The sequence below is a fragment of the Garra rufa genome, chromosome 16 (genome assembly GCF_049309525.1).
Source record: "Garra rufa chromosome 16, GarRuf1.0, whole genome shotgun sequence".
NCBI classification, from domain to species: Eukaryota; Metazoa; Chordata; class Actinopteri; order Cypriniformes; family Cyprinidae; genus Garra; species Garra rufa.
This window is the reverse complement of record NC_133376.1, coordinates 20,438,615-20,465,545: the sequence shown is the minus strand read 5'-3', so window position 1 is coordinate 20,465,545 and position 26,931 is coordinate 20,438,615. Positions and strand designations below refer to the sequence as shown.

The window sequence follows — 26,931 nt, the reverse complement described above, 5'->3', positions numbered from 1 at the left end:
AGAGTGCGCGCTTGCCTGCATCACCACAGGCTGCCATTTTTTTCTACGATGTCAGAGTTGAGGCTTCACTGACAACAACGTGCATGTGTTGTGAATGTATATGCCGCAAATGATAATTTACCTCATATAAAAAGGACACAGAACACTACAAGGTAATTATTTTTAATCGTTGTGTCTTTATATAAAAACAACTAAATTTGCGGAGTAACGTTAACGTACATTATTTAGAAATAACGCTTTCTTGATTTGTGCCAGTTTCCTTTCCATGTAATCATAAGATTTATTCTAATGTTGAAAGCATTTGTTTAACGTGTGTTTTGGACATGTACCATGGTGTTTTGTAATTACTTTTTGTACCATCATTTAAATACCATGATTCATCAATATAGAAATCACTCAGTACCATTGACACTCTTGTCAAATTTGGACACACTTGACTACATATGTTGCTAATAATCTGTTACACTTTTTACGTATACATTTATTGGCAAGACTAAATGATTAAACGTAGAGCGAATAGTGCAAAGAAAGCCACCAATAAATGTCCAGAATACATAATTTTAGTTGTTTAAAAAGCATCCCAGTTGTACAGTTGAAGTTGACAAGATGTCTTATTTTAGTGATTGCTAACAAAAAATGAAAACTGTTTCAGATCACATCTTGTTGAAAGTATCCACCCAAAATGAGAAACCTCAGTCTGCTGCAGCGCTTCAGATGTGTGGATCTTTCTATCCCCGGATCCCCGCAGTGTTTCACCATCAGGAGCGAGACTGGAACTGTGCTGGTGGCCTCTGAGCTTGCCATCACAGAGTTTGACCCTCGGACCGAAGAGGTATTTCTTAGAATAAATTAAAGTTTTCATAGAAGTTCAAATTCCAGAAAGGACCATTTGTGATTGTTGTAACCCCACTTTGATACACTTTCTCTCTGCACAAAATTAGTATATTAATCTTGTTGAATACTGTGCTTTTGTAGGTTTATAAAGAAGTTTCACTGACGGCAGAGGACTATCTCCCAGAGGATGGTAGTGGGGTTGTGGTGGCGATACAAGATCTGCCAGATCAGGAGTCGGTATGTGTGGCCACTGCCAGTGGTGATGTCATTCTCTACAACCTCAACACCAGTCAGGTGATCATTCATTTGTTCTAAATGATTTGATGATTGTATAAAATGATTGATCAGTGATTCTGTAAAATATATGTGCTCTTGTTGTACTTTCTAATGGACAATATTAACTTCTCTCTCACAGTTAGAATGTGTTGGCAGTGTGGAAAGCGGTCTAACTGGCATGACGTGGAGCCCAGATCAAGAGTTGGTGACTCTGACCACAGGTCTGTATCACTAGTGTTATTTTAAGATCCTTGAGATATAATTTTATTCATATTTTAGTTTAGTTTCTATTTATATAAGCTTGCATTTATTTGATACAAGGTACAGCAAAAAGTACAGTAAGAATGTGAAATATTTTTACTATTTAAAATTACTGTTTTCTATTTGTATATGTTTTAAAATGTAATTCATTCAGCATTCAGCATCATTACTCCTGTCTACAGTGTCACATGATCCTTCAGAAATCATTATAATATGCTGATTTGCTGTTCAAGAAACATTTTTTATTATTATTATCAATATTTAAAACAGTTGAGTTTTCAGGATTCTTTGATAAATAGAAAGATCCAAAGATCAGCATTTATCTGAGATAAAAGCTTTCGTAACATTATACCATTCAAAAGCTTGGAGTCAGTATTAAAAAAAAGAAATTACATAAATGAATACTTTTATTTAGAAAGGGTGCTTTAAATTGATTAAAAGTGATGATACAGATGTGTAATGTTACAAAAGATTTCTATTTCATATAAATGCTGTTCTTCTGAACTTTCTATTCATTAAAGAAACCTAAGTGAAGGTCTACTCAGCTGTCTAGCTACTAACCTAGTAATAATGAATGTTTTTTGAGCAGTAAATCGGAATATTAGAATGAGTTCTGAAGGATGATGTGACTGGAGTAATGATGCTAAAAATTCAACTTTGAAATCACAGGAATAAATTACATTTTAAAATGTATTCAAATAGAAAACTGTTATTTTAAATGAATTTTTCAAAATGTTACTGTTTTTACTTCAGATCAAATAAATGCAGGCTAGGTGAGCAGAAGAGACTTATTTAAAAACATAAAAAATCCTACTGTTTTTGTAAATCAATTTAGAAGGGTATAATGCAATTTCACTTTTTTTCATTGTGTCTATTTGTGTTTTATATGGCATGTCAGGTCAGGAGACCATTATCATGATGACCAAGGACTTTGAGCCGATAACTGAGATTGCGATCAATCAGGATGACTTTGGCGAAGGTATAATTTAGTCTTCATTTACCCCCTAATATCAACATGCTCTCATGCAGTTGTCTTGTGTTTACTGCATATGAGCAGATATAGTGTCTAACTGGTGTCTAACTGTTTTTTCCCCTGTGCATCAGATAAGTTCATCACTGTTGGTTGGGGGAAGAAGGAGACTCAGTTTCATGGCTCTGAGGGCAAGCAGGCCGCCCAGCGGAAAGCAGCAGTAAGTTTTTGTTCTGTTCAGCATCACTCTGCTTTATCAAATCAAACCACTGCTGCTAGCAAATATGATACAGACCTGAGGATCATTTGCATTTGAGAATGGTTCTTCTGCTCTCACCAACTTCTCATTCACTTTTACAGGAAGTGCAGCCTGCCCTGCCATGGGACGACAGGAAGCCAAGAATCACTTGGCGTGGCGATGGGCAATTCTTTGCTGTCAGCGCTGTTTGTTCTCAGACTGGTGAGAATATTTTCTGTTAATTTGAATTACGTTGAAAGTTGTGTATATTCATTATAATTCCTGTGGATTAAAGGGATAGTTCACCCAAAAATTACAATTCTGTCATTAATTACTCACCCTCATGCATCAAACACACAAGACCTTTGTTCATTTTCAGAACACAAATTAAGATATTTTTGATGAAATCTGAGAGCTTTCTGACCCTCCATAAACATCAAGGGTCCTACCATGTTCAAGGCCCAGAATGGAATAATGTAAGCAGAGGGTGACACAGTGGAGAAGAATTGTTGAATAAAGTCATTATTGTTTTTTGTGCACAAAAAGTATTCTTGTAGCTTCATAAAATGACAGTTAAACCATTGATGTCACATGGATTATTTTGTCAATGTTCTTTGTATCTTTCTGGACCTTGAACGTGCATTTGTGTTCCGAAGATGAACAAAGGTCTTACGGTTTTTGAAACGATATTAGGGTGAGTAATTAATGACAGAATTTTTAATTTTTGGGTGAACTATCCTTTCAACCAGTAAAACATGGTGTTAACAACACTAGTGTCGTGTGTTCGATTGCCAAAGAATGTCTTGTAAGTCACTTTGGACAGGTGTTTGCCAAATGCATTAATATGAATGTAAAATATATCTGCTTTTTATTTCAGGTGCTCGAAAGGTTCGAATCTGGAACCGGGAATGTGTCCTGCAGGCCACAAGCGAGGTTGTTAACGGTCTGGAGCAGCCTCTCTGCTGGAAGTAAGATATTCTGAATGTCTTTTATCTTTGCTTTTTTAGTTTTTAACTTTTATTTTCTTTAGACTTAGTACTGAGTCTGATCTGAGTCAGATCTGATGTGAACTGACACAAATAGATTTTTCCTCTAGACCCTCTGGCAGCCTGATCGCTTCCACACAGCGACACCCTAACAAACACAGTGTGGTGTTTTTGGAAAAGAACGGACTGTTGCATGGAGATTTTACTCTGCCTTTCGGAAAGGAACAGGTCAAGGTAGATCTCAGCTCTTCTTTATATGTAATTTTCAAAAGATCTGAAATATAGACCTTTTTCCTGAGTAAACGATGAGAGCCGCCATTACGAATTCTAACGTCAGATTGAATGCTTTTCTGTTCCGGTTTCCATAGGAACCCATTCAAATAGCGTCCATCTGTTTTTAATGTAGCTAACGTCCGCTACTTCGTGTCATCTACACACTCATTAAAGTGAGGCACTGACAAATGCAGTCATTGCGACATTGCCAAGTGATAGCGCTATGGAGCCATGTGCTTTTTTAATTTTTTTTAATAGGTTTAACATTAGTTTATTAGCTTGGAATATACCCTAATTTGACTAGAAACAATGCAGACCGGAAATGCAAAGCATTCTTTCAGTTAAGAGTCGGACTTACTTCCGTGTTCAGGAAAAACGTCTATAAGTTATAGTGCATGAATCATTGATGGTCTGTGTATTTTTCTCAGGTAAAGGAGCTGCTCTGGAACAGTGACTCTACTGTTCTGGCTGTTTGGATGGAGGACTTGAAGCCTGGAGAGAACGACCATCCCAACACATACAGTAAGATGCAAATCAGACTGCTTTGCATATTCACTAATGGGGCCAGTAATGATCAGTGTTGCTAATTAGGGCTGCATGATTAATAAAAAAAAGCTAAATCGTAAGCTTAGTTTGATTATCTATTTAACAAAGGCTGCAATTAAATTACATGCATACAGTGCCTCACAAAAGTATTCAAACCCCTTAATTTTTCTTTTTTTTTTTTGTTGCAGCATTGTTAAACTGCTTTAAATTACTTTTTTTTTTCCCCCACATCAATCTACACTCTATGCACCATAATGACAAAGCAAAAAACTGATTTGTCACAACTTTGCAAATTTATTAAAATTAAAAAACTGAAATAAGCACTCTGCATAAATATTCATACCTTTAACGTGGTACTTAGTTGAAGCGCCTTTACAGCCTCAAGTCTTTTTAGGTATGATGCAACAAGTTTTGCACATCTGAATTTGCAAATAATTGTCTCTTCTTCTCCTCATCTCTTCACCTCTCAAGCTAGGTTTTCCTTAAGGCTATCTCTATATTTTGCTGTTTTGAGCTTTCCTTCCACTCTGACAAGTCCCTCAGCCCCTGTCGCTGAAAAACAGATCATCTCTGAGCTCTACAGGCATTTCTTTTAACCTCAGGGCTTGGTTTTTGCTCTAATATGCATTTTCAGAGTTAGACCAGTTATTGATTAGTGTTTGCCTTTTCAAATCATACCCATTATTTCCAATAAATTTCCAAAGTTGTTACAACCATGTTTTTTTTTTACCTTGTCATGAAGTGTAGATTGATGTGTAATTTTTTTTAAGCAGTTTAACATAAAGCGAAAGTAACATAAGGTGAAAAAAAAGTACTATATATGCTCAGCAAATGCTGCTCTACATAAACTCCAACTTTTTGTTTTTATACCTCTGACCTCTTTCTTTCATAGTTCAGCTGTGGACAGTTGGGAATTATCACTGGTATCTAAAGCAGAGTTTGCATTTTGGCAATGAGCCCCTCAGGGCTCCGGCATGTGTATGTTGGGATCCAGAGAAGCCCTTGCGTCTCCACTTTCTGACTCGAGGATGGGCGAGCTACACCTACGACTGGGGCTGGAGCACACAGCGCAGTCACGGCACAGATTGCCATGACAATGCCAATGTGGCAGTGATTGATGGAGGTAGGCGTGGACATTGTCCAACTTATGAATAATTGATTAATCACTCTATTTTATTGCATTATAGAGGGTATGCATTGACGTCACTTTCTTGCCAGGACATGCCACCTCCGCCGGACTGAGTGGCAAAAGACCTGCTGTGTTATTAGATTTAATAGGGAAGCTGTGAAAATGCGAGTTAAACAAACGATAATCAGTTTAAACTAAAGGTTGCTGGACTCGATATAGTGTTCCTACAACTTATCAAAGATCCAGTGTCCATTGATATTGATATGCAGCCACAAATCATGTTTTCTAACATTTATATGTGCCTGATTTTGACGTCGGGGAAATAAATAAAGCAGATTTACCTGTGAACGCATTTTGTAAATACAAAATAGGTCGGTCTAAATCTGGGTGATCACTTATATCAGTGTTATATATATCATCCAGCCCAAAAACATGTATATATATTAGGGATGCACCGATCCGAATCGGCCGATCATTTGCGCGTTTTGTCAGTAAAGCTGGTTCTGTAATCAGCGGTAAATGCCATCAGGTGCGTGATTTCACGTTGAGCCGTATATACTACACACAGCCGTTGTTCACTGACGAGCTGCGCACATTCACACTGATAATGAACATTGATTTGCGCAGCTCGTCGGTAAACAACGGCTGTGTGTAGTATATAGGGCTCAACGTGAAATCACGCACCTGATGGCATTTACCGCTGATTACAGAACCGGCTTTACTGACAAAACGCGCAAGCATGATCGGCTGATTCGGATCGGTGCATCCCTAATATATATTTATAGTTTTTATTTAAAAACATCCAGTTATGCAGAATATAATATGGTAAATATTTAATTAAAGAGTTATCAATACAGTATTATAATACAATATATAGGGTATGTTTTTACAGCAAAATTCACTATATTAGCATGAAATAACTGTTTCTTTGAATTGCAGTGATCCATTTGCTTCTCTTTTCTGTAGCTTTCAGCAGTCTGTAAAAATATACCTCAGATTACTTTTCAAGTCTATTTGTAGTCAATCGCAAAGCTCTTTCTTGTTTTAGATGTGTTTTGTCATTCTGTCGCATCATTAACTCTAAAAGCCAATTCTGCCACTCAGTCTTTTTGCCACTCAGTGGGCGGAGTCACAGCCACTCCAGCTGACGGTGACGTCAAATGCATACCCTCTATAGAAAACACTGATTCTCAGATATAGTTTTAGATCATTTGTTGAGTAAATAAGGCGTTTGAGTTAGAGGATGGATACCCGAGCCGAGCCCGACGGGACCCGACGGAACCCGACGGGTCGGGCCGGGTTCGGACAGATATTTAGAAAGGATGCTCGGGTTCGGGTCGGGCTCGGTCACCTCAGCGCGAAAGTGCGCCCGTGTTATAACGGCGCTTTTTGCCCAGTGTGCACTGATGCTCTCATCTGTTGACATTTCCGAACGCTTTTTTTACAGTGGCTTAATAAAAGCGGGCTTTCCACACAAAAAAGTGCATGTGTCATTAGTATGAGTAAAAAGAGATTTTAACTGTGTCGGGCTGGGATCGGGCTCGGACATAAATATCTTAATGCTTGTCGGGCTCGGGTCGGGTTCGGTTACTGCTCTGTCGGACTCGGGCCGGGCTCGGACAGAAAAATGCGGCCCGATCCGCACTCTAGTTTGAGTACAGTCTAACAATAAAAGGGGACATCGGATGCAAAATTCTGTGGATTAGTTTTTTTTATGGTAACGTACCACCAAATACACAAAAACTGCAAAAGAGGGGTTGAATGAGCAGTAACTCATTATCATTTAAAGAGCCATGCACCAAAAGTTTGCTGTGAACAGAGCTGTTTTTAACAAGGTAAAAAAAAATTACCAAAGTATTTTGCAGACATTTCACAAAGACCCAAAAAATCATACCAATATGGCATCTGATGTCCTCTTCAAAGACTTGAATGACTTCAGTTTCTTTAACTTAACATGTTTCGCAGATAAAATACTGGTGACAACATTCCGCCAGTGTGTGATCCCTCCACCTATGTGTGCTTTTGAACTTCAACTTCCTGTTCCTGTCAACTTGGTCACCTTTCATTCTCAAGCCCAGAGGACCAATGAGCTCGCTGCTCTCACAGCCAATGGACATATTTATATATATGGTCAAGGTGAGTCACGTAATTTGAAACTTGATTCAAACATTATGTTGTTTAGGATTTCTCACTGGTTATATTCCTATATTCAGGTGGTGGAGTTGAAAATGGAGGTGTACCTGGAGTGCCTGGCTTTAAAGTCATCTTAGCCCCATTAGTCTTAAGAAAGACTTACAGGTACAGATGATTTTTTTGAATTTGACTGTTGGATTTACTTTACATTTCTTAATGTTCTCCAATCTTTATTTAAAGGATTAGTTCACTTCCAGAATAAAAATGTCCTGAAGTTACTCAACCCCATGTCGTCCAAGATGTTCATGTCTTTCTTTCTTCAGTCGAAAAGAAATTAAGGTTTTTGAGGAAAACAAGGGAGAACAAGGGTTCTACGTGATCCCAGTGGGATAAGGGTCTTATATAGTGAAACGATTGTCCATTTTCTAAAAATTATATACTTTTTAACCACAAATGCTCATCTTGCACTAGCTCTGCATCCATGACTTCATAAATTACGTAATCACATTGGAAAGGTCATCTTTTTCTCATTCAGTCAGGCATATTTATTTATTTAGTCACTACTGTTTAATAATGACATGCAGTGTGTATTCTGATGCAGATGTTCTTTCTGCGTCTACAGGATCGCCATGGATCAGGAGGAACCTCTGACGCTGCGCTTGCTGCTGTGGTTGAGCGACGATTTGTTTTTGGCTGTGGCCCACGGAAGACGCTTGACCCGTCTGCTGAAACTCACCCCATCAGACAGCCAGGACCCCAAGGACACGCTGGAGATCAGGTACCGCCGCTAAAATAACAAACTCCTCTGGCCTTGTCCACATTTGTATTCAGTGTAGCTCATGCAAAGACAGACTGATCTAATGAGCTCAGGGGCTGGGAATTGTTAAAACCTGTGATTTCTTTAAACTTTGAACTTTATGCAGTGTATCTTTTTCTTTTTGTGGTGGTGTCATTTCTCAGGTCAGACGTTGCAGTGGATGGTTGTGTGATCAGCTTGTGTCACAGCCTCAAAAATGGCACTGTGGCCCTGCAACTTGATGACGGACAAATCCGTAAAGTTCACATAGGTCAGTCAGCCCACAAATTATAACAGAAACTGAATTTGGCTACTACATTTCTGTTTTATGACATTTCTTGTGTTTATTTATTTATTTATTTTTTTTAAATCACACCTTATAGACTGCTTTTAATGCTAAAATATTCCATTTAGACTCTTCAGAGCTCAGTCTAACAGAATGGAAGGATTCTACTGGGAATACCATCAGCTTCCCCAGGCCTTGTGTTCAGACAGCACTATGTACCCTCAGCGGAGAGGTGACTACATAGTCTCCATCTATCACTGACCTTTATTGCAGTGTTTCAATGTTTCAGTAACGCTTTATTTGTATTTGTCTTTTAATAGGAACATTTAATAGGCCTCACAGAGAGATCACACCTCTACATCGGCGACTCACTGGTATGTGTGATATGATAACAAGGATGTAAATTATGTTACATTTAGTGTGTTAGTGCCAAAAAATCTGGGAATTATGCTCACCGGAGAGTCTCTTCCACAGGTGGCCTCCAATATCTCCTCGTTTGTAGTTTATGACGACTTCCTGCTGCTCACCACACACTCTCACATGTGCCACTGTCTCAACCTCAGCACGCTCTCTATTAAAGGTACATGTGAATGCATCAAATAAGTAAAATAAGTAAATATATGTAATATAAAAATTACATTATTCACTGCATTTATAAGTTTGGGTTCAATGCAATTTTTCAAATACAATAAATACTTTTATTCAGTAAGAATGCCTTAAATTGACATTTATAATAACAATCCTGATTCATAAAAAAATGCATCACAGTTTGCACAAAAATATTAAGCAGCACAATTGTTTTCAACATTAATAATAAGAAATGTTTCTTGAGCAACAAATCAGCATATTAGAAGGTTTTCTGAATGATCATGTTACACTGTGCTGAAAATTTATCAAAAGAATAAATAACATTTTTTAAATATTAAAATAAAAAAAATATTTTTAAGCTGTAATTATATTTCTCAATATTACTGTTTTACTGTATTTTTTATGAAGTAAATACATAAGAGACATCAAAATCTTTAAAAAATTTGCCATTCAAATGTTTGGGATCTTTATTTAAAGTTGCATTTCAAAGTTGCATTTATTTAATCAAAAATACAGCAAAACAGTAATATTGTGAAATATTATTTCAATTTAAAATAACAGTTTTCTATTTTAATGTACTTCAAAATATAATTTATTTCTGAAAGTCTGAATTTCACCAGCCATTACTGTTGTAGCTGTGGTAATTTTTTTGTGTTCTTTGATTAATAAAAAGTTAAAAAGAAGAGCATTTATTCAAAATAGAAATCTTTTCTAACAATATAAGTCTTTACTATCACTTTTTATCTATTTATCACATCCTTGCTGAATAAAAGTATTAATTTCTTTCAAAGAAAGAAAGAAAGAAAAAATGCATTGACTGCAAATTTTAAACTGTAGTGTATATTGTTACAAAAGATTTCTATTTCAAATAAATGCTGTTCTTTTTAATGTTTTATTCATCAAAGTATCCTGAAAAAAACATCAGAGGTTCCAAAAAAATATTTAGCAGCACAACTGTTTCACAGAAATTAATTATATTTTAAAGTACATTAAAACAGAAAAAACATTGTTTTAAATTGGAATAATATTTTATTAGTTTTTTCAGTGTTTTTAATCAGATTAATGCTGTCTTGATGAGCAGAAAAGACTTCTTTAAAAAACATTACAAATTTTACTGATCACAAACTTTTGAACGGCAGTGTATGTTTCATAAATATAAAAATATTGCAAAAAGAAAGTGTCTATGTATGATGTTATTGGTGTCCCATGCAGGTCTGCAGTCAGCTCTGAGCTCAGAAGCTAATCAGAATGATGAGACTGTACGAAAGGTGGAACGAGGCTCTCGTATCGTTTCTGTGGTTCCCCAGGACACCAGACTCATCCTGCAGGTGAACAGAACATGGTATTTCTTGCATGTTCATATGATTGTTTTTTATTTATTTTAAAGAAACTGATTTCAGATGTTGATTTGTTTGTTTTTCAGATGCCAAGAGGAAATCTGGAAACCATCCATCATCGAGCTCTTGTGCTTGCTCAGCTCAGAAAGTGGCTTGATAGGTATTTTGCATTTAGAAAAACATCAGTCAGTGTTACATATACAAAAAGAACACTGACCTTCTTTGAAGGAAAATTCATTTGAATCATTTTGCTGTGTTGTTTGTTTCAGTCTCAGATTTAAGGATGCCTTCGAGTGCATGAGGAAGCTCAGGATCAACCTCAACCTCATTTATGACCACAATCCAACTGTGAGTGACCTCACTCTGTTGTCATTTCCTTTTACAATAACATCTAAACACTTTCTTCTACACCATGGATTGCATTTCTTTGCAGAGAATTATACTAAATGAATAACACCTCTCCCATCTACCCCATTTCATGATTCCTCTTACAGGTTTTTCTTGACAACATTGAGATGTTCCTGAAACAGATCGACTCCATCAGCTACATCAACCTGTTCCTCACTGAACTCAAGTGAGCCTTTAATGGAAACGCATTGATTAAATCTAATTTAAAAGGGTTTATTAGTTTTAATTTAAATCTTCTTCATTCTTAGAGAGGAAGACACCACTACAACAATGTACCCTTGTCCTTCACACTCAGCCTCCAGTTCCTCAGGTAAAAAGGAAGGAAAGAAGGTGGATATCATCTGTGATGCTTTACGGTCAACAATGGAGAGTCTCGACCTGCAGAAGTCAGTTCCTCGGTTATAAATGTTACTAAATTGCAGGAAGTATAGTCTAGCCATTCTACTTCCCTCTCCAAGTTAGATTACATTTAACACATGATGTACATCAAGCCTTGTTTTTGCCTCTCTGAGATGCTTTCATCTATACACAGGTATTGTTTATGTATTTTGACATCACACGTGAAAAAAACTACACCAGAACTGGAAATCGCTCTACAGAAGGTCCACGAGTTACGAGGTGAGTTCACTCCTAATAAAGCCTAATAAAAATAAGTAAACTGTGTGTGTTACATCTCTGTGTTTTTGTGGTTAGTGAACCCACCCAGCGGCAGCAACTGTGTGAGCGCAGAGGAAGCCCTGAAGTATCTTCTATTCCTTGTCAACGTGAATGAGCTGTATGAACACTCCCTCGGCACCTACGATTTTGACCTAGTGCTCATGGTGGCAGAAAAATCACAGAAGGTCAGTCAGAAGATTTCAACTCTGATTTAAATTTAAGAGACAGTTCACCCCAAAATTCTAATTACACCATGATTTATTCACCCTCAAGCCATTCTAGGTGTGTAAGATTTACTTCTTTCAGATGAATCGGAGTTAAAAGGGTATTAAAATTTTTATTATCCAAGTTTTATAATGGCAGTGATTGGCTGTTGATTTTTTTGTAATCCAATAAAGTGCATCCATCCATGTACTAATAAAGGTCTTCTGAAGTGATTTGATGGGTTTGTGTAAGAAAAATATCCATATTTAAAACTTTATAAACTGTAATTTTGTAACTGTCCTTTGCTGTAAACAAAACTTGGTTCTCACGAGACTAGCATATTTTTACTGGAACTTATGCTACATCCTACATTATCAGCTGGAACACCACTCTTGTAAATGCGCATGCGAAAGTTAGCTGAAGCTAGAGATTATGGTTTACAAAGTTTTAAATATTTATATTTTTCTTACACAAAAGCACCAATTCGTTTCAGAAGGTTTTTTATTAACCCTTGGAGCATGTGGAGTACTTTATGATGGATGGATGCACTTTATTGGACTTCAAAAAATTAACACCCCTTCACTGCCATTATTAAGCTTGGAAGAGCCAGGACATTTTTTAATATAACTCCGACTATATTCATCTGAAAGAAGAAACTCCTAAACACCTAAGTTGGCTTGAGGGTGAGTAAATCATAGGGTATTTTTCATTTCTGGTGAACTATCCCTTAAACTGTTAGTTTTTATATTATATTATTCATTTTTTTTAAATATATTAAAACAATGAATAAAATTCATCTTTTTCACATAGGAACTGACATTTCTAATTTGTGTTGCTTTATTAAATTATTGAATATTACATGATACAACAAAAAAGAACAAATGCAATTCAGTAAATACATAATTTAATTAATTTAGTTTTACATATAATCAGCCATTTTTATTTAAAATGTATATTATTATATTGTTACTAATATAACTAATAAAATTCAATAAACTTAATTTCATAATTTTATTATATTATATTATACTATATTTTATATTCATAATTTCACTTACAAAATTTGTATAAAATTAACAAATACAACTCAGCAAACACATAATAAATAAAATTCATAATTTCACATATAAGCATATAATTTATATTATATTATATTATATTATATTATATTATATTATATTATATTATATTATATTATTATATTATATTATATTATATTATATTATTATATTATATTATATTATATTATATTATATTATATTATATTATATTATATTATATTATATTATATTATATTATATTATTCATTATATGTGACCCTGGACCACAAAACCAGTCTTAAGTCGCTGGGGTATGTTTGTAGCAATAGCCAAAAATACATTGCATGGGTCAAATTTTACTTTTATGCCAAAAATCATTAGGTAATTAAGGAAAGATCATGTTCCATGAAAATTTTTTGTAAAATTCCTACTGTAAATATATCAAAATGTAATTTTTGATTAGTAATATGCATTGTTAAGAACCTGATTTGGACAACTTTAAAGGTGATTTTCTCAGTATTTTGATTTTTTTGCACCCTCAGATTCCTGATTTTCAAATAGATGTATCTCGGCCAAATATTGTCCTATCCTAACAAATCACACATCAATAGAAAATACAAAAATTCAGTAAACACATAATAAATAAAATGTATAATTTGACATATAAGCAGCCATTGCAAATACTTGTTTTATTATATTATATTAAAAAATTATATTATCAGTATAAAAAATACAATGAATAAAATTCTTGTTCCTATAGAAACTTTCACTTTTTCTTGTATTACTATAATACATTTTTATTATTATTATGTGTTGTATTATTTTATTTTGCAATCACATTATTTTTATATTATAAAATGTATGTACAACACATTGAAAATCGAAATTAGACATTAGCTGACTGACATTGCATTGTAACACAATTCAGTGGAGACTCCCTAAAAGAGCATTTCCCTAAAACGACAGCTTTTCTGATTGATCTAGACACTGTTGTTTTTTCCTCAAACTTGTAGGACCCTAAAGAGTACCTGCCATTTCTGAACATGCTGAAAACCTTGGAGCTGAACTACCAGCGCTACACCATCGACAAACACCTCAAGAGATATAGGAAGGCCTTACATCACCTCAGCAAGTGTGGTGAGAGCCTTGTTAGACATCCATGAGCAATCCAGTTTTTATTCATTATCTTTCACCATGTTTGGTTCTCGTGTTCTACCTCTTGTTTTTCAGGTGAAGAACACTTCGCAGAGTTGTTAAACTTGGTGAAGGATCAGAGACTGTACAGTGATGCTCTTGAGCTCTATCCTTCAGACAGTGACCAATACAAGGCAAGTTTTATTTAATGAAGCTCCATATTTGTCACCTTTTATTTTTCTTTGAATTTGCAACTGAAAATATTACCTGACTTAAATGTTTAGCATATGTGGTAGTGTTTTAACTGTGGCAGTGATGACATGATCTTGACCCTTGACCCCCGTGATGTCGTCAGACACTGAGCGTGGCCTATGCGGAGCATCTAGTTGAGCAGCAGCAGGCGGAGCAGGCAGGACTGTTACTGTGGCGATGTGCAGAAAACGTCCGTGCCCTGCAGGCCTTCGTCAGCTGTACAAGCTGGAGAAACGCCCTCGCTGTGGCAACACACATCCCATTACCACCAGAACAGCTGGCACTGCTCGCCCGAGACCTGGCAGGTAAAGATCTCTGTCATGTACGCGTGTTTCCTACTGAGATTATGAATATCCGTAATCCATTTTGTATGTCTGATGTTTTCAGAGAAACTTCTGGAGGCCAGAAGGCACACAGAAGCTGCCTTATGTTTGGAGCAGTATGCTAAGGTACACTATACATTGCATAGTCAACATTGTTTTGTTTTCATCTGGTTCAAACTAGACTTTGCTAGACTGATGTCTTCTGTGTCATTTGCTCATGCTTGTGTTTGTTTCAGGATTGTGAGGAGGCCATCTCTGCTCTGATACAGGGAGCTGCATGGGAAGAAGCACTCAGATTGGTGAGCCTGTTGTTTCATCTGTGTCCTCTTTTACCAGTTATTATCATGATCAAAGTACCGCGAGAGTGATTTGAAAGTATACAGGGTCATCTGCTCTCTATAGCTGTATTTTGATGTTAGAATTGGGTCAACCAATGTTTCAATTGCTCATTTATAAAGAGAACCATTTACTTTTTTTGCTAAATGAATCAATGAATTAATTACTTATTTATTTATTCATTAAGACATTTACTGCCACCTTCTGGTAGTTTTAGTTTCTTTAGTTCCTTATCATTTACATATTTACATAACCAGTCAAAACTTTTTGAACTGTAAGATGTTAATGTTTTTTAAAGAAGGTTCTTCTGCTTACTAAGTCTGCATTTATTTGATCCAAAGTACAGCAAAAACAGTACAATTTTTAAATATTTGTACTATTTAAAAAAATATTTAGAATGTATTTTAAAATGTAATTTATTCCTGTGATTTCAAAGCTTAATTTTTAGCACCATTACTCCAGTCACATGATCCTTCAGAAATCATTATAATATTCTGATTTGCTGCTCAAAAAACATTTATTATTATTCTTATTCCTATTATTATGTTGAAAACGGCTGAGTAGAATTTTTTCAGGTTTTTTTGATGAATAGAATGTTCAGAAGAACAGCATTTATCTGAAATAGAAATCTTTTGTGGCATTATAAATGTCATTATCAATAATTTAAAGAATCCTTGCAAAATACAAGTATTAATTCTATAATTTCTTTCCCGAAAATACAAAAAAGTATACAGACTCCAAACTTTTGAATGGTATAGTGTAGAATGTTACAAAAGCGCTTTATTTCAGATAAATGCTGATCTTTGGATCTTTTTATTCATCAATGAATCCTGGAAGAAATGTACTTAGCTGTTTTAAATATTGATTATGAACATAAAATGTTACTTGAACAGCAAATCAGCATATCAGAATGATTTCTGAAGGATCGTGTTACATTGAAGACTGAAGTAATAATAATTGGCATACAGCTCATGAAAACCCAAAATTCCTATCTCCAAAAATTAGCATATTTCATCCGACCAATAAAAGAAGTGTTTTTAATTCGACTGGTAGTAAATATATTATTTCACGGCTTTTTTATTTTTAAAGTACTAATAATAAATCTAATACTAATGTCTTTTAACAATAACTTTAATTTCTTTTATCTCTTATTTCAGATTTATTTGTACAACAGACAGGACATCATTGAAACTGATCTGAAGTCTGCTCTTCTAGATGGTAATCCATCATGTTTTTATTTCTTTTGTCACTGACCTGTTGTATGTATTTTATGCTCTATCTTAACTGTATTTTTGGTTGCCTGTAGCTCACAGTAATCATACGTCTTTCCTGGAGACCCAGAAGGCTTTGTTCATCCGTCACAAGAACCGCCTTGCTGTGGTCCGAGAACTCAAAGCCAAGGCCAGACTGGAGTTATTTGGTAAACGTATTAATCAGTATTGATCAGATTAATTTATATCATTTTTTTTTTTTAAATGTGCATGTTTTTAAAAAATGTGCATGTTTAATTTCAATGATTTTTTTTTTGCTAACACTTTATTAACTAACATGAAGGAAAAATAAGCATTTACCTTTGTTAATGTTAGTGAAGAAAACTGATGTTAACTAATGAACCTTATTGTAAAGTGTTGCCATTTTTTTAATGTAGAGCTTTGACGTTAGTGTACATTTCTTGTGATTGTTTTCCTGAATCACTTGAAATGTCCAGTGATCAGTAGTACACTTTTGGTTTTAAACTATTTCCTGTTGCTTACTGACAGTCTTTTTTGTGTTTCAGATGAGGAAGGCCCTGACTGTGCGGATGCTGAGCTCTACTCAGAGGCCAGCAGCGTCTTGACCGGCAGCCATCTTGGCTCAAAATACTCCCGCAGCAACTCTCGCATTTCATCGTGAGTGACATCACTGCTAACACACAAACACTTCACTGTTTTAGTGTCTCATGACCTGTCAGCAGCCCAGATGTTGAGATTGAAGTTTGCTAACTGATCTACAGGAGGTCGTCTAAGAACCGTAGGAAAGCAGAAGGAAAGAAATACAGTCTGAAGGAGGGAAGCCCATTCGAGGACATCGCCCTCATGAACGCACTTTTTCAAATCATCACCGTTGTTGATAAGATGAGAGGTGAGCTGAGAACACAGAAGTATGACAAATACACAATACTGGAAATCAAAGTTATACACACAAACATTTGTGTATTATATGTGACCCTGGAGCACAAAACCTTAAAATGTCTTAAGTAGCACGGGTACATTAGTAGCAATAGCCAAAAATACATTGTATGGGTCAAAATTATTGATTTTTTTTTATTGCCTAAAATCATTAGGATATTAAGTAAAGATCATGTTCTATGAAGATATTTTGTAAATTTCCTACTGTAAATGTATCAAAACTTTATTTTTGATTAGTAATATGCATTGCTAAAAACTTCATTTGGACAACTTTTCTCAATATTTAGATTTTTTTGCACCCTCTAAATCCAGATTTTCAAATAGTTGTATCTTAATGGAAAGCTTATTATTTTATATTATGTACAAATCTCAGAAAACTGACCCTTATAACTGTTTTCTTTTGGTCCAGGGTCAGATATTATAAATACATACAAGGGTATTTGAAGAGCTAAACAGGAAGTAATTATATAAAATCTGAAAATATATACTGGTCCTTCTCAAAAAATTAGCATATTGTGATAAAGTTCATTATTTTCTGTAATGTACTGATAAACATTAGACTTTCATATATTTTAGATTCATTACACACAACTGAAGTAGTTCAAGCCTTTTATTGTTTTAATATTGATGATTTTGGCATACAGCTCATGAAAACCCCAAATTCCTATCTCAAAAAATTAGCATATTTCATCCGACCAATAAAAGAAGTGTTTTTAATACAAAAAAAGTCAACCTTCAAATAATTATGTTCAGTTATGCACTCAATACTTGGTCGGGAATCCTTTTGCAGAAATGACTGCTTCAATGCGGCGTGGCATGGAGGCAATCAGCCTGTGGCACTGCTGAGGTGTTATGGAGGCCCAGGATGCTTCGATAGCGGCCTTAAGCTCATCCAGAGTGTTGGGTCTTGCGTCTCTCAACTTTCTCTTCACAATATCCCACAGATTCTCTGGGGTTCAGGTCAGGAGAGTTGGCAGGCCAATTGAGCACAGTAATACCATGGTCAGTAAACCATTTACCAGTGGTTTTGGCACTGTGAGCAGGTGCCAGGTCGTGCTGAAAAATGAAATCTTCATCTCCATGAAGCTTTTCAGCAGATGGAAGCATGAAGTGCTCAAATCTCCTGATAGCTTGCTGCATTGACCCTGCCCTTGATAAAACACAGTGGACCAACACCAGCAGCTGACCATCACTGACTGTGGGTACTTGACACTGGACTTCAGGCATTTTGGCATTTCCCTCTCCCCAGTCTTCCTCCAGAATCTGGCACCTTGATTTCCGAATGACATGCAAAATTTGCTTTCATCCGAAAAAAAATACTTTGGACCACTGAGCAACAGTCCAGTGCTGCTTCTCTGTAGCCCAGGTCAGGCGCTTCTGCCGCTGTTTCTGGTTCAAAAGTGGCTTGACTTGGCGCCTGTACACGGTGGCTCTGGATGTTTCTACTCCAGACTCAGTCCACTGCTTCCGCAGGTCCCCCAAGGTCTGGAATCGGTCCTTCTCCACAATCTTCCTCAGGGTCCGGTCACCTCTTCTCATTGTGCAGCGTTTTCTGCCACACTTTTTCCTTCCCACAGACTTCCCACTGAGGTGCCGTGATGCAGCACTCTGGGAACAGCCTGTTCGTTCAGAAATTTCTTTCTGTGTCTTACCCTCTTGCTTGAGGGTGTCAATGATGGCCTTCTGGACAGCAGTCAGGTCGGCAGTCTTACCCATGATTGCGGTTTTGAGTAATGAACTAGGCTGGGAGTTTTTAAAAGCCTCAGGAATCTTTTGCAGGTGTTTAGAGTTAATTAGTTGATTCAGATGATTAGGTTAATAGCTCGTTTAGAGAACCTTTTCATGATATGCTAATTTTTTGAGATAGGAATTTTGGGTTTTCATGAGCTGTATGCCAAAATCATCAATATTAAAACAATAAAAGGCTTGAACTACTTCAGTTGTGTGTAATGAATCTAAATATATATGAAAGTCTAATGTTTATCAGTACATTACAGAAAATAATGAACTTTATCACAATATGCTAATTTTTTGAGAAGGACCAGTAGTTACAAGTCTGAATATGTATAAGTGAATCTGAATATATAAATAAATATATATATTGTAATTGTAGGATGGACATAAAGGATATTGTATGCATATTTTATTTTCCAAATACATATATATATGGTCTATGCATCCCCGCCTCTGCTGAATTATTTTTAACCACGGTGGGGATAAAATCTCCTGCGAAGCCGCTCCTACGTCCTGTTATAAATAAAATTATTTGCGGTATGTGCTTTAAAGCCTAAAAAGACGGGTATATAATGTGCATTGTTAACAGATTACACTAACAGTTTGGTCAACCTCTGCCTATGGAGAGAGAGAAAATTTTTTCAAAAGCATCCCCCCCTCTGCTTTTTTCACAAATCGCATCCTGTAAGTATTTTTCGAGTTGTGTATTCCGAGTTGTGTTTCGGTAAAAATTGCAACAAGTAAAATATGCATAAAACTATGTGGATTTTTTATAACATTGGGTTTTCCACTATATATTTCATTAAGAGACATCATTTTACATTCTATTAAAGGAACACTCCACTTTTTTTGGAAATAGGCTCGTTCTCCAACTCCCCCCGAGTTAATAAGTTGATTTTTACCGTTTTGAAATCCATTCAGCCGTTCTCCTGTTCTGGCGATATCACTTTTAGCATAGCTTAGCATAGATCATTGAATCCTATTAGACCAATAGCATCACATTCAAAAATGACCAACGAGTTTCCATATTTGTTGTATTTAAAACTTGACTCTTCTGTAGTTATATCGTGTACTTAGACCGGTGGAAATGCAAAGCTTCAATTTTCTAGGCTGATAAGATTAGGAACTACACTCCCATTCCGGCGTAATAGTCAAGGAAGTTTGCTGCCGTAATAAGGCCGAAGCAGGTAGAGTATTATCAGAAATGAGTTCCCAGCTAGTTTAGCAATTTGCACATGTGCTGCGTGGTATTACTGCTCCTGCTTCAGCCATATTACGGCAGCAAACTTCCTTGACTATTACGCCGGAATGGGAGTGTAGTTCCTAATCTTTTTTTTTTGAAATTTTTTATTTTGATATAGCAGCATGTAAACAACAGTACATTATTTCAAAACAGATGTAATGACATTGTTCTCTGCTAATCAAATTTGTTTTTTAACATAATACAAAACGAAATAAACAAAATAAAATAAAATTCAAATAAAATTAACAACAAAAATAATTTGTATTATTCGGGGGAGGTCAGATATAATCTTAATATTCATACTCATACTCTGTACTGAATAATGTTAAGTGTTTGTTCTTGGTCTATGATGGGGAATTATGGGAGAAAATCCCCTAGTTTCCGGTGTGAAAAAGGCATACAACAGAGATTACAATGTCATTTTCCATTCAAAAAAGACAAAATCAATTGATTTATACCTCCACAAAGTCTGGTCGTAATGGTTTTATATATTTGACCCACTTAGACCATATTTTTCTAAACACATTCTTCTGAAAACGAAGAGAAAAAGTAATCTTTTCCATAAAATAAATATCATTTACTATATCCATCCACTCTTGTATTGTGGGGGGTTCAGGAAGCAACCAACGTCTTGTAAGCGCTTTTTTACCAGCAGATATTAAAACGCCAAATAGGTATCTCTCAGAGGATCTTATCTGGAAGTCAGCACTACCTAAAAATAATGTGGAAAAGTGCAAAGGTATTGAAGTGTTAAGTATGCTTTCCACTGCTTTACGAAGGTCTGCCCAGAAAGTTTTTATCACAGGGCATTCACAAAATATATGCCAGTGATTGGCTTCCCGAGACCCACACTGTCTCCAACATTTGGTGTCCCCTCCCTCAATATGTGCTTTCTGTTTTGGTGTAATAAAAAATCTTATAAGGCACTTCCACCCAAATTCCCGCCATATGTGAGAGTTAGTACACTTCCATGGGAATTTACATACATTAAGCCAATCCTCATTTGATATAAAAAAGTTACCCTCTTTTTCCCATTTTTCTTTAATGTATTCTGTAGAATGATTTTTTTTTATCCTAAGACCTTTATAAAATTTAGATATGACACCCTTATTTAAATCACCTTGATATGCACCTATAAATATTTTGACAATTGGGTCATCGAAGTCTGTTTTACTTTTGATGTTGTTTTCATAATGATTGCGTAACTGAAGATATCTATAAAAATCATATTTCTCAAGACAGTATTCTTTCTTCAGACTTTCAAAGTCTTTCAAATCTCCCTTTTCCGTAAGAGAGTAGAATGTTGTTATTCCTTTTGAGACCCAAGATTTGAATCTATAATCCATTCTATTTGGCTTAAATTCAGGGTCATAAGCACACCATTGAATTATTTGTAATTTACAATCCAATTTATACTCTTCTTTTATTGTATTCCAGATTTTTAGTTGGGTTTTAATCCATGAATTTTGCACCTTATCTATAAATCTTCCCAAGTTTTTATGTGCCAATACTGCTTGAATTGGAGGATCATTCATTATTGAAAGGTCAATATCTTTCCACCTAGCTTTATACGTTGGATTACATATGTTAATTAAATATTTAGTCTGGGCCGCATAAAAATAATCCCTAAAATTGGGTAATGCCATACCTCCTTCCTCCGTTGAAAGCTGTAATGTTTTGAATTTAATCCTAGGTTTCTTCCCTTGCCAAATAAACCTGGAAATTATCTTATCTAATTCAGACCAGTGTTTTGAGGTAATTTCTACAGGGAGCGCTTGAAACAGATAGAGATACCGTGGAAGGATGTTCATTTTTATTGAGTCAATTCTATGACTAAGGCTAAGGAAAGAGATAGCATTCCATCTATGAATATCATCTTTGATTTTTGTTAACAGTGGGTCAAAATTTACCTCTGCTATCGTTGAAATTTCTCTCGTTAAGTATATTCCCAAATATTTCAGTGAATTCTGATGCCACTTAAGATGGAATTTATCTCTAATATGTTTTGGTGGTCTATAATTTATAGTCAAGGTTTGCGTTTTTTGTATATTTAATTTGTATCCTGCATATCTGCCAAACTTTTCTAGAAGATTCATTAATTCAGGAAATGAGTTAGTGGGTTTACTTAAATAAATCAAAATATCATCAGCATATAATGCCAATTTGTGGTCTTCTCTATTAATACAGATGCCTTGGATGTTTTCAGACTGCCTTATCCACTGTGCAAGAGGCTCTATATAGAGTGCAAAAAGCAGTGGTGAAATTGGACATCCTTGTCTTGATCCACGTTCTAATATAATGGTATCTGAAAGGTACCCATTTACTTTTATTCGGGCAGATGGTTTATTATATAGAGTGCGGATGCCCCTAACAAAAATGTTGTGAATGCCAAATCTTTCAAGAGCTTTATATAGGAAAGGCCAACTTACAGAATCAAAAGCCTTTTCTGCATCTAAACTAATTAAAAGAGCTTTGTGTTTGTCTTGTTGAATATGACTTAATATCTGCAGAGATCTTCTAATATTATCATGAGTTTGTCTTTGAGTGATAAACCCAGTCTGATCGTTATGTATTAGTTGTGGGAAAATCTTTTCTAGTCTTTTGGCAAGGATGCTTGTATATAATTTGTAATCGACGTTCAGGATCGAAATTGGTCTGTATGAACTACATTCTAATTTATCTTTTCCCTCTTTTGGGATAACTGAGATGACTGCCTCGCTCCATGATGGAGGCATTTTGGCTTCCGTTAAAGATGTGTTGCAAGCCCGAAGCAGACTCGGTATTAATTCAGATCGAAAAGTCTTGTACCACTCTGACGTAAAGCCATCAGGACCAGGAGACTTATTCGTCTTGAGCATGGAGATGGCGTTATTTAGTTCTGTTTCAGTTATTGCAGCTATTAATGTTTGATTTTGTTCCTCTGTTATAACTGGTAAGTTGAGGGAATCAAGGAATTGTCCAATCTGTTGTTCATCCTCTAGGCGTGGTTGTGTATACAATAACTTGTAGTATTTTTTAAATGTTTTTAGTATTTCCTTTTGTTTATATTGTATATTTTTGGAGTTTAAGTCCCTTATTTTATATATTGTATTATCCGTTTGTTGTTTCTGTAACTTCCTTGCCAAAAGTTTAGTTGATTTAGAGCCTGATTCATAGTATTTCTGTTTCGTAAATACCATCTTTCTTTCAATTTCTTGAGAGTACATTATATTTATTTCATTTCTAATTTTCTTTATCTTAATCATCAGGTCTGATTTTTGTTCCTTTTTGTGTTGCATCTCAAGATCTTTTAGTTCATGATTGAGGTTTGTTAGTCTTAATTGCTTTAATTTCTTTTCATAGGCACAAAAGGATATAATTCTACCCCTAATGACTGCTTTTAAGGCATCCCATACTATGGCTGAGTTAACTTCCCCATTATCATTTTCTTCAAGGAATATTCTTATATCCTCCTTAATTTGAGTTAGAAATTGTTGATTATTCAGAATGCTTGTATTTAACCTCCACTGTGTTCTTCCCAGATTATCTCTAATTTGTATAGTGCAAGAGAGAGGTGCATGATCAGACAAATCAATAGATCCTATATCACAACTTTGTATTCTATGGCGATCTCGCTTTAGTATAAAAAAATAGTCTATCCTTGAGTATACATCGTGCGGGCATGAGTAAAAAGTATAGTCTCGGCCTGATGGATAAAAATCTCTCCAAAGATCTAATATACCCAGCTCTGTCATTAGTACATTAATTTTTCTATGTAATGAGGTGACATTTGAGTTTTTTGATGAATCTAATTTTGGGATAAGACGGATGTTCCAGTCTCCCCCACATAAGACAATTCCTTTGGCTCCTATCATCAAATCAAATATTTTCCTATAAAAAGCAAAGTCAGTTCCAGGGGGGGCGTAAATATTACATATTGTTATGATAGTGTCGTCTATTTTCCCTGAAACTATTATATATCTCCCTTCCTTATCTGAAATTTCTGAGAGGTATTCAAATGATAATTTTTGTGATACTAAAATTGCTACTCCTCTTCTATGGCCTGATAGTTCCTAATCTTATCAGCCTAGAAAATTGAAGCTTTGCATTTCCACCGGTCTAAGTACACGATATAACTGCAGAAGAGTCAAGTTTTAAATAGGACAAATATGGAAACTCGTTGGTCATTTTTGAACGCGATGCTATTGGTCTAATAGGATTCAATGATCTATGCTAAGCTATGCTAAAAGTGATATCGCCAGAACAGGAGAACGGCTGAATGGATTTCAAAACGGTAAAAATCAACTTATTAACTCGGGAGGAGTTGGAGAATGAGCCTATTTCCAAAAAAAGTGGAGTGTTCCTTTAAGCCATACAAGTCTTAATACCCAGGGGTCCCTTTAAAGCTTTACATAATTGACATGATTCTGAGCATTTTCCTTATGAAGCTGTATTCTGTATGTATATGCACAACATGAGATTCACACTAAAGATTGTTCTTGTCTGACCCTGCAGAGGAACTTCACAGTCTGCTCAAGGCTCTGGTGCTCTTCCAGTTTGACGGTCCGGCCAGCAACCTGCAGAGAGACTACGGTGAACTGCTTCAGCTCATGGAGACGGCCCTTCCGGAGATCTGGACTGAGAACCTGCAGCAGGGCCAAGCTCCAGTGAGTCACACACAGGCTCCCACTGACTTTTTATTTTTAAAAATAGGAGACCTATTATGACCCTTTTCACAATGTTATATAGGTCTCAGGCGTCCCTAGAATGTGTCTGTGAAGTTTTTAGCTCAAAATACCCCACAGATCATTTATTATATCATTTGCCTATTTTAAGTGGAAGCAGAAACTCAGTTTTCATGCATGACTCTTTAAATGCAAATGAGCTGCTGCTCCCTGGCCCCTTTTTCCAGAATAGAGCTGCATCTTAACAGCTCGTACCTCAGATACTGGGCCAAAAAACATCTGTTTGGTTTTGACTATCATATCTATCGCACTGAAATCATTTTTAAACCATATTAGTTTGAGATTAACTGAACTGATATTTAGATTTTTCTTAAAAAACGTGTTATATTTTGTATTTTTCTTCTTACTTCAAATTTTATTTTGCTGATTCTTTCCATGTGAAAAAAAAGTATATACATTTTAAGACAGTAAATTGTGTATATTAAAAGTCTTGAATTATGTTTCTTCTCTCTCCAGCTCACAGGTCCAAACTCAACAGCCAATAGCATTATGGCATCATTTCAGAAGCAAAGACCTGCTGTGCCTCAGCAAAGTGAGTACTTTCAGTGAGGCTGTTTTTATTCATGTGATCCGCTTTTTAATTTATAATTATAATGACCCCGTTTACTCCTCAGACACAGAAGCCCTGACTGCTCCAAAGATGAAGAACGCTGTCAAGTGGAAACTCAGCATTCTCAAATAGCATGTCTTTAGTCTTTTTTGTGTGGTAATTTTATGCAAATAAAATGTCTGTATTTTATGGGATATTATCGAAGAATTAAAAAATTATAAAACGATTGTCTTCTGAGTTTCATTTGAAAGCAGTAATCATTTAGCCTAATTAGTTCACAATATAGTTTCAGAGCAATTTATAAGAATGTGTGTGACTATAAATATTTTTTAACCATTAAGGTAAATGTAAAAAAAAAAGATGAAATGGTAGTTTCTTGTTAATAAGACCCATAATCCAACCTAACCCATGTTCATCTTTTTGTTAGGGAAAACTAAATTTGATCAGTTTTTCATAGGGATGGGGAGAATAACATGAACTTCTACCCTAATTTTTTGCTGATCCAAGTATCATCTAGTTATATGGTTATGCTGAGTGGCTACACTACCAGTCAAAAGTTTATGAACAGTAAAACAGTAAGTTTTTTAAAAGAAGTTTCTTCTGCTCACCAAGCCTGCATTTATTTGATCAAAAACAGTACAAATTGGATACATTTTACTATTTAAAAAACTTTTCTATTTGAATATATTTTAAAATGACCTTTATTCCTGTGATTTCAAATCTGATTTTTTTTGCGTCATTACTCCAGCAACATGATCCTTCAGAAGTCATTCTAACATTCTGATTTGCTGCTCAAAAAACATTGAGAACAGTAAAAAAAATGTTTAGGTTTCTTTGAATAAAAAATTCAGAAGAACAGAAATAGAAATCTTTTGTAACATTATAAATGTTTTTATCATCACTTTTGATCAATTTAAAGCATCCTTGCTAAATAAAAGTATTCATTTCTATGATTTCTTTCCCAAAAATAAAGAAAAAAATTATACTGACTCCAAGCTTTTGAATGGTATAGAGTGTAATGTTACAAAATCTTTTTTTTTTATATATAAATACTGATCTTTGGATTTTTCTATTCATCAACTGTTTCAAATATTGATACTAATGAAAATTGTTGCTTGACCAGCAAATCAGCATATTAGAATGATTTCTGGAGGATCATGCAACACTGAAGACTGAAGTAATGATGCTGAAAATTCATCTTTGTTCACAGGAATAAATTACATTTTAAAATATATTCAAATAAAAAGCAGTTACTGTAAACAGTAAAAATAAAATATTTCACAATATTACTGCTTTTGCTGTATTTTGGATCAAATAAATACAGACTTGGTGAGCAGAAGAGACTTAAAAAAATAAAAACATTACAATCTTACAGTTTAAACACTTTTGACAGGTATTGTAGATTTACTCATTTAAATCCTAGAAATTAAAGAAACTCATCAGTACCGGCCTTCTTTTATACACCATTAATTACATTTATCAACATCAAATTTTTTAAAATACTC

General features: G+C 35.2%; 1 protein-coding gene across 1 annotated transcript; it reads left to right on the top strand.

Moving 5' to 3' along the window:
- Window positions 1–36: 36 nt before the first annotated feature.
- Window positions 37–25,652, top strand: elp1 (elongator acetyltransferase complex subunit 1). The gene is made up of 37 exons (XM_073820134.1): window positions 37–152; window positions 653–832; window positions 976–1,128; window positions 1,250–1,331; window positions 2,270–2,350; window positions 2,476–2,561; window positions 2,702–2,801; window positions 3,457–3,547; window positions 3,676–3,799; window positions 4,267–4,360; window positions 5,277–5,507; window positions 7,479–7,649; window positions 7,727–7,811; window positions 8,269–8,424; window positions 8,607–8,713; window positions 8,857–8,960; window positions 9,049–9,102; window positions 9,203–9,308; window positions 10,529–10,644; window positions 10,740–10,813; window positions 10,923–11,001; window positions 11,148–11,227; window positions 11,310–11,447; window positions 11,594–11,679; window positions 11,755–11,903; window positions 13,976–14,099; window positions 14,193–14,290; window positions 14,452–14,653; window positions 14,736–14,797; window positions 14,908–14,970; window positions 16,165–16,225; window positions 16,314–16,427; window positions 16,785–16,896; window positions 17,001–17,128; window positions 24,647–24,798; window positions 25,333–25,408; window positions 25,491–25,652. The coding sequence occupies exons 2-37, from the start codon at window positions 683–685 to the stop codon at window positions 25,556–25,558; spliced, it is 3,957 nt and encodes a 1,318-aa protein (XP_073676235.1). The 5' UTR covers window positions 37–152; window positions 653–682; the 3' UTR covers window positions 25,559–25,652.
- Window positions 25,653–26,931: the final 1,279 nt, after the last annotated feature.

Coding starts and splice junctions, on each gene's coding strand:
- elp1 (XM_073820134.1), top strand. CDS start 683: ATGAGAAACCTCAGTCTGCTGCAGCGCTTCAGATGTGTGGATCTTTCT. Junction 2,562..2,701: donor CCGCCCAGCGGAAAGCAGCA/GTAAGTTTTTGT, acceptor TCACTTTTACAG/GAAGTGCAGCCTGCCCTGCC. Junction 16,226..16,313: donor GAAGTCTGCTCTTCTAGATG/GTAATCCATCAT, acceptor GGTTGCCTGTAG/CTCACAGTAATCATACGTCT.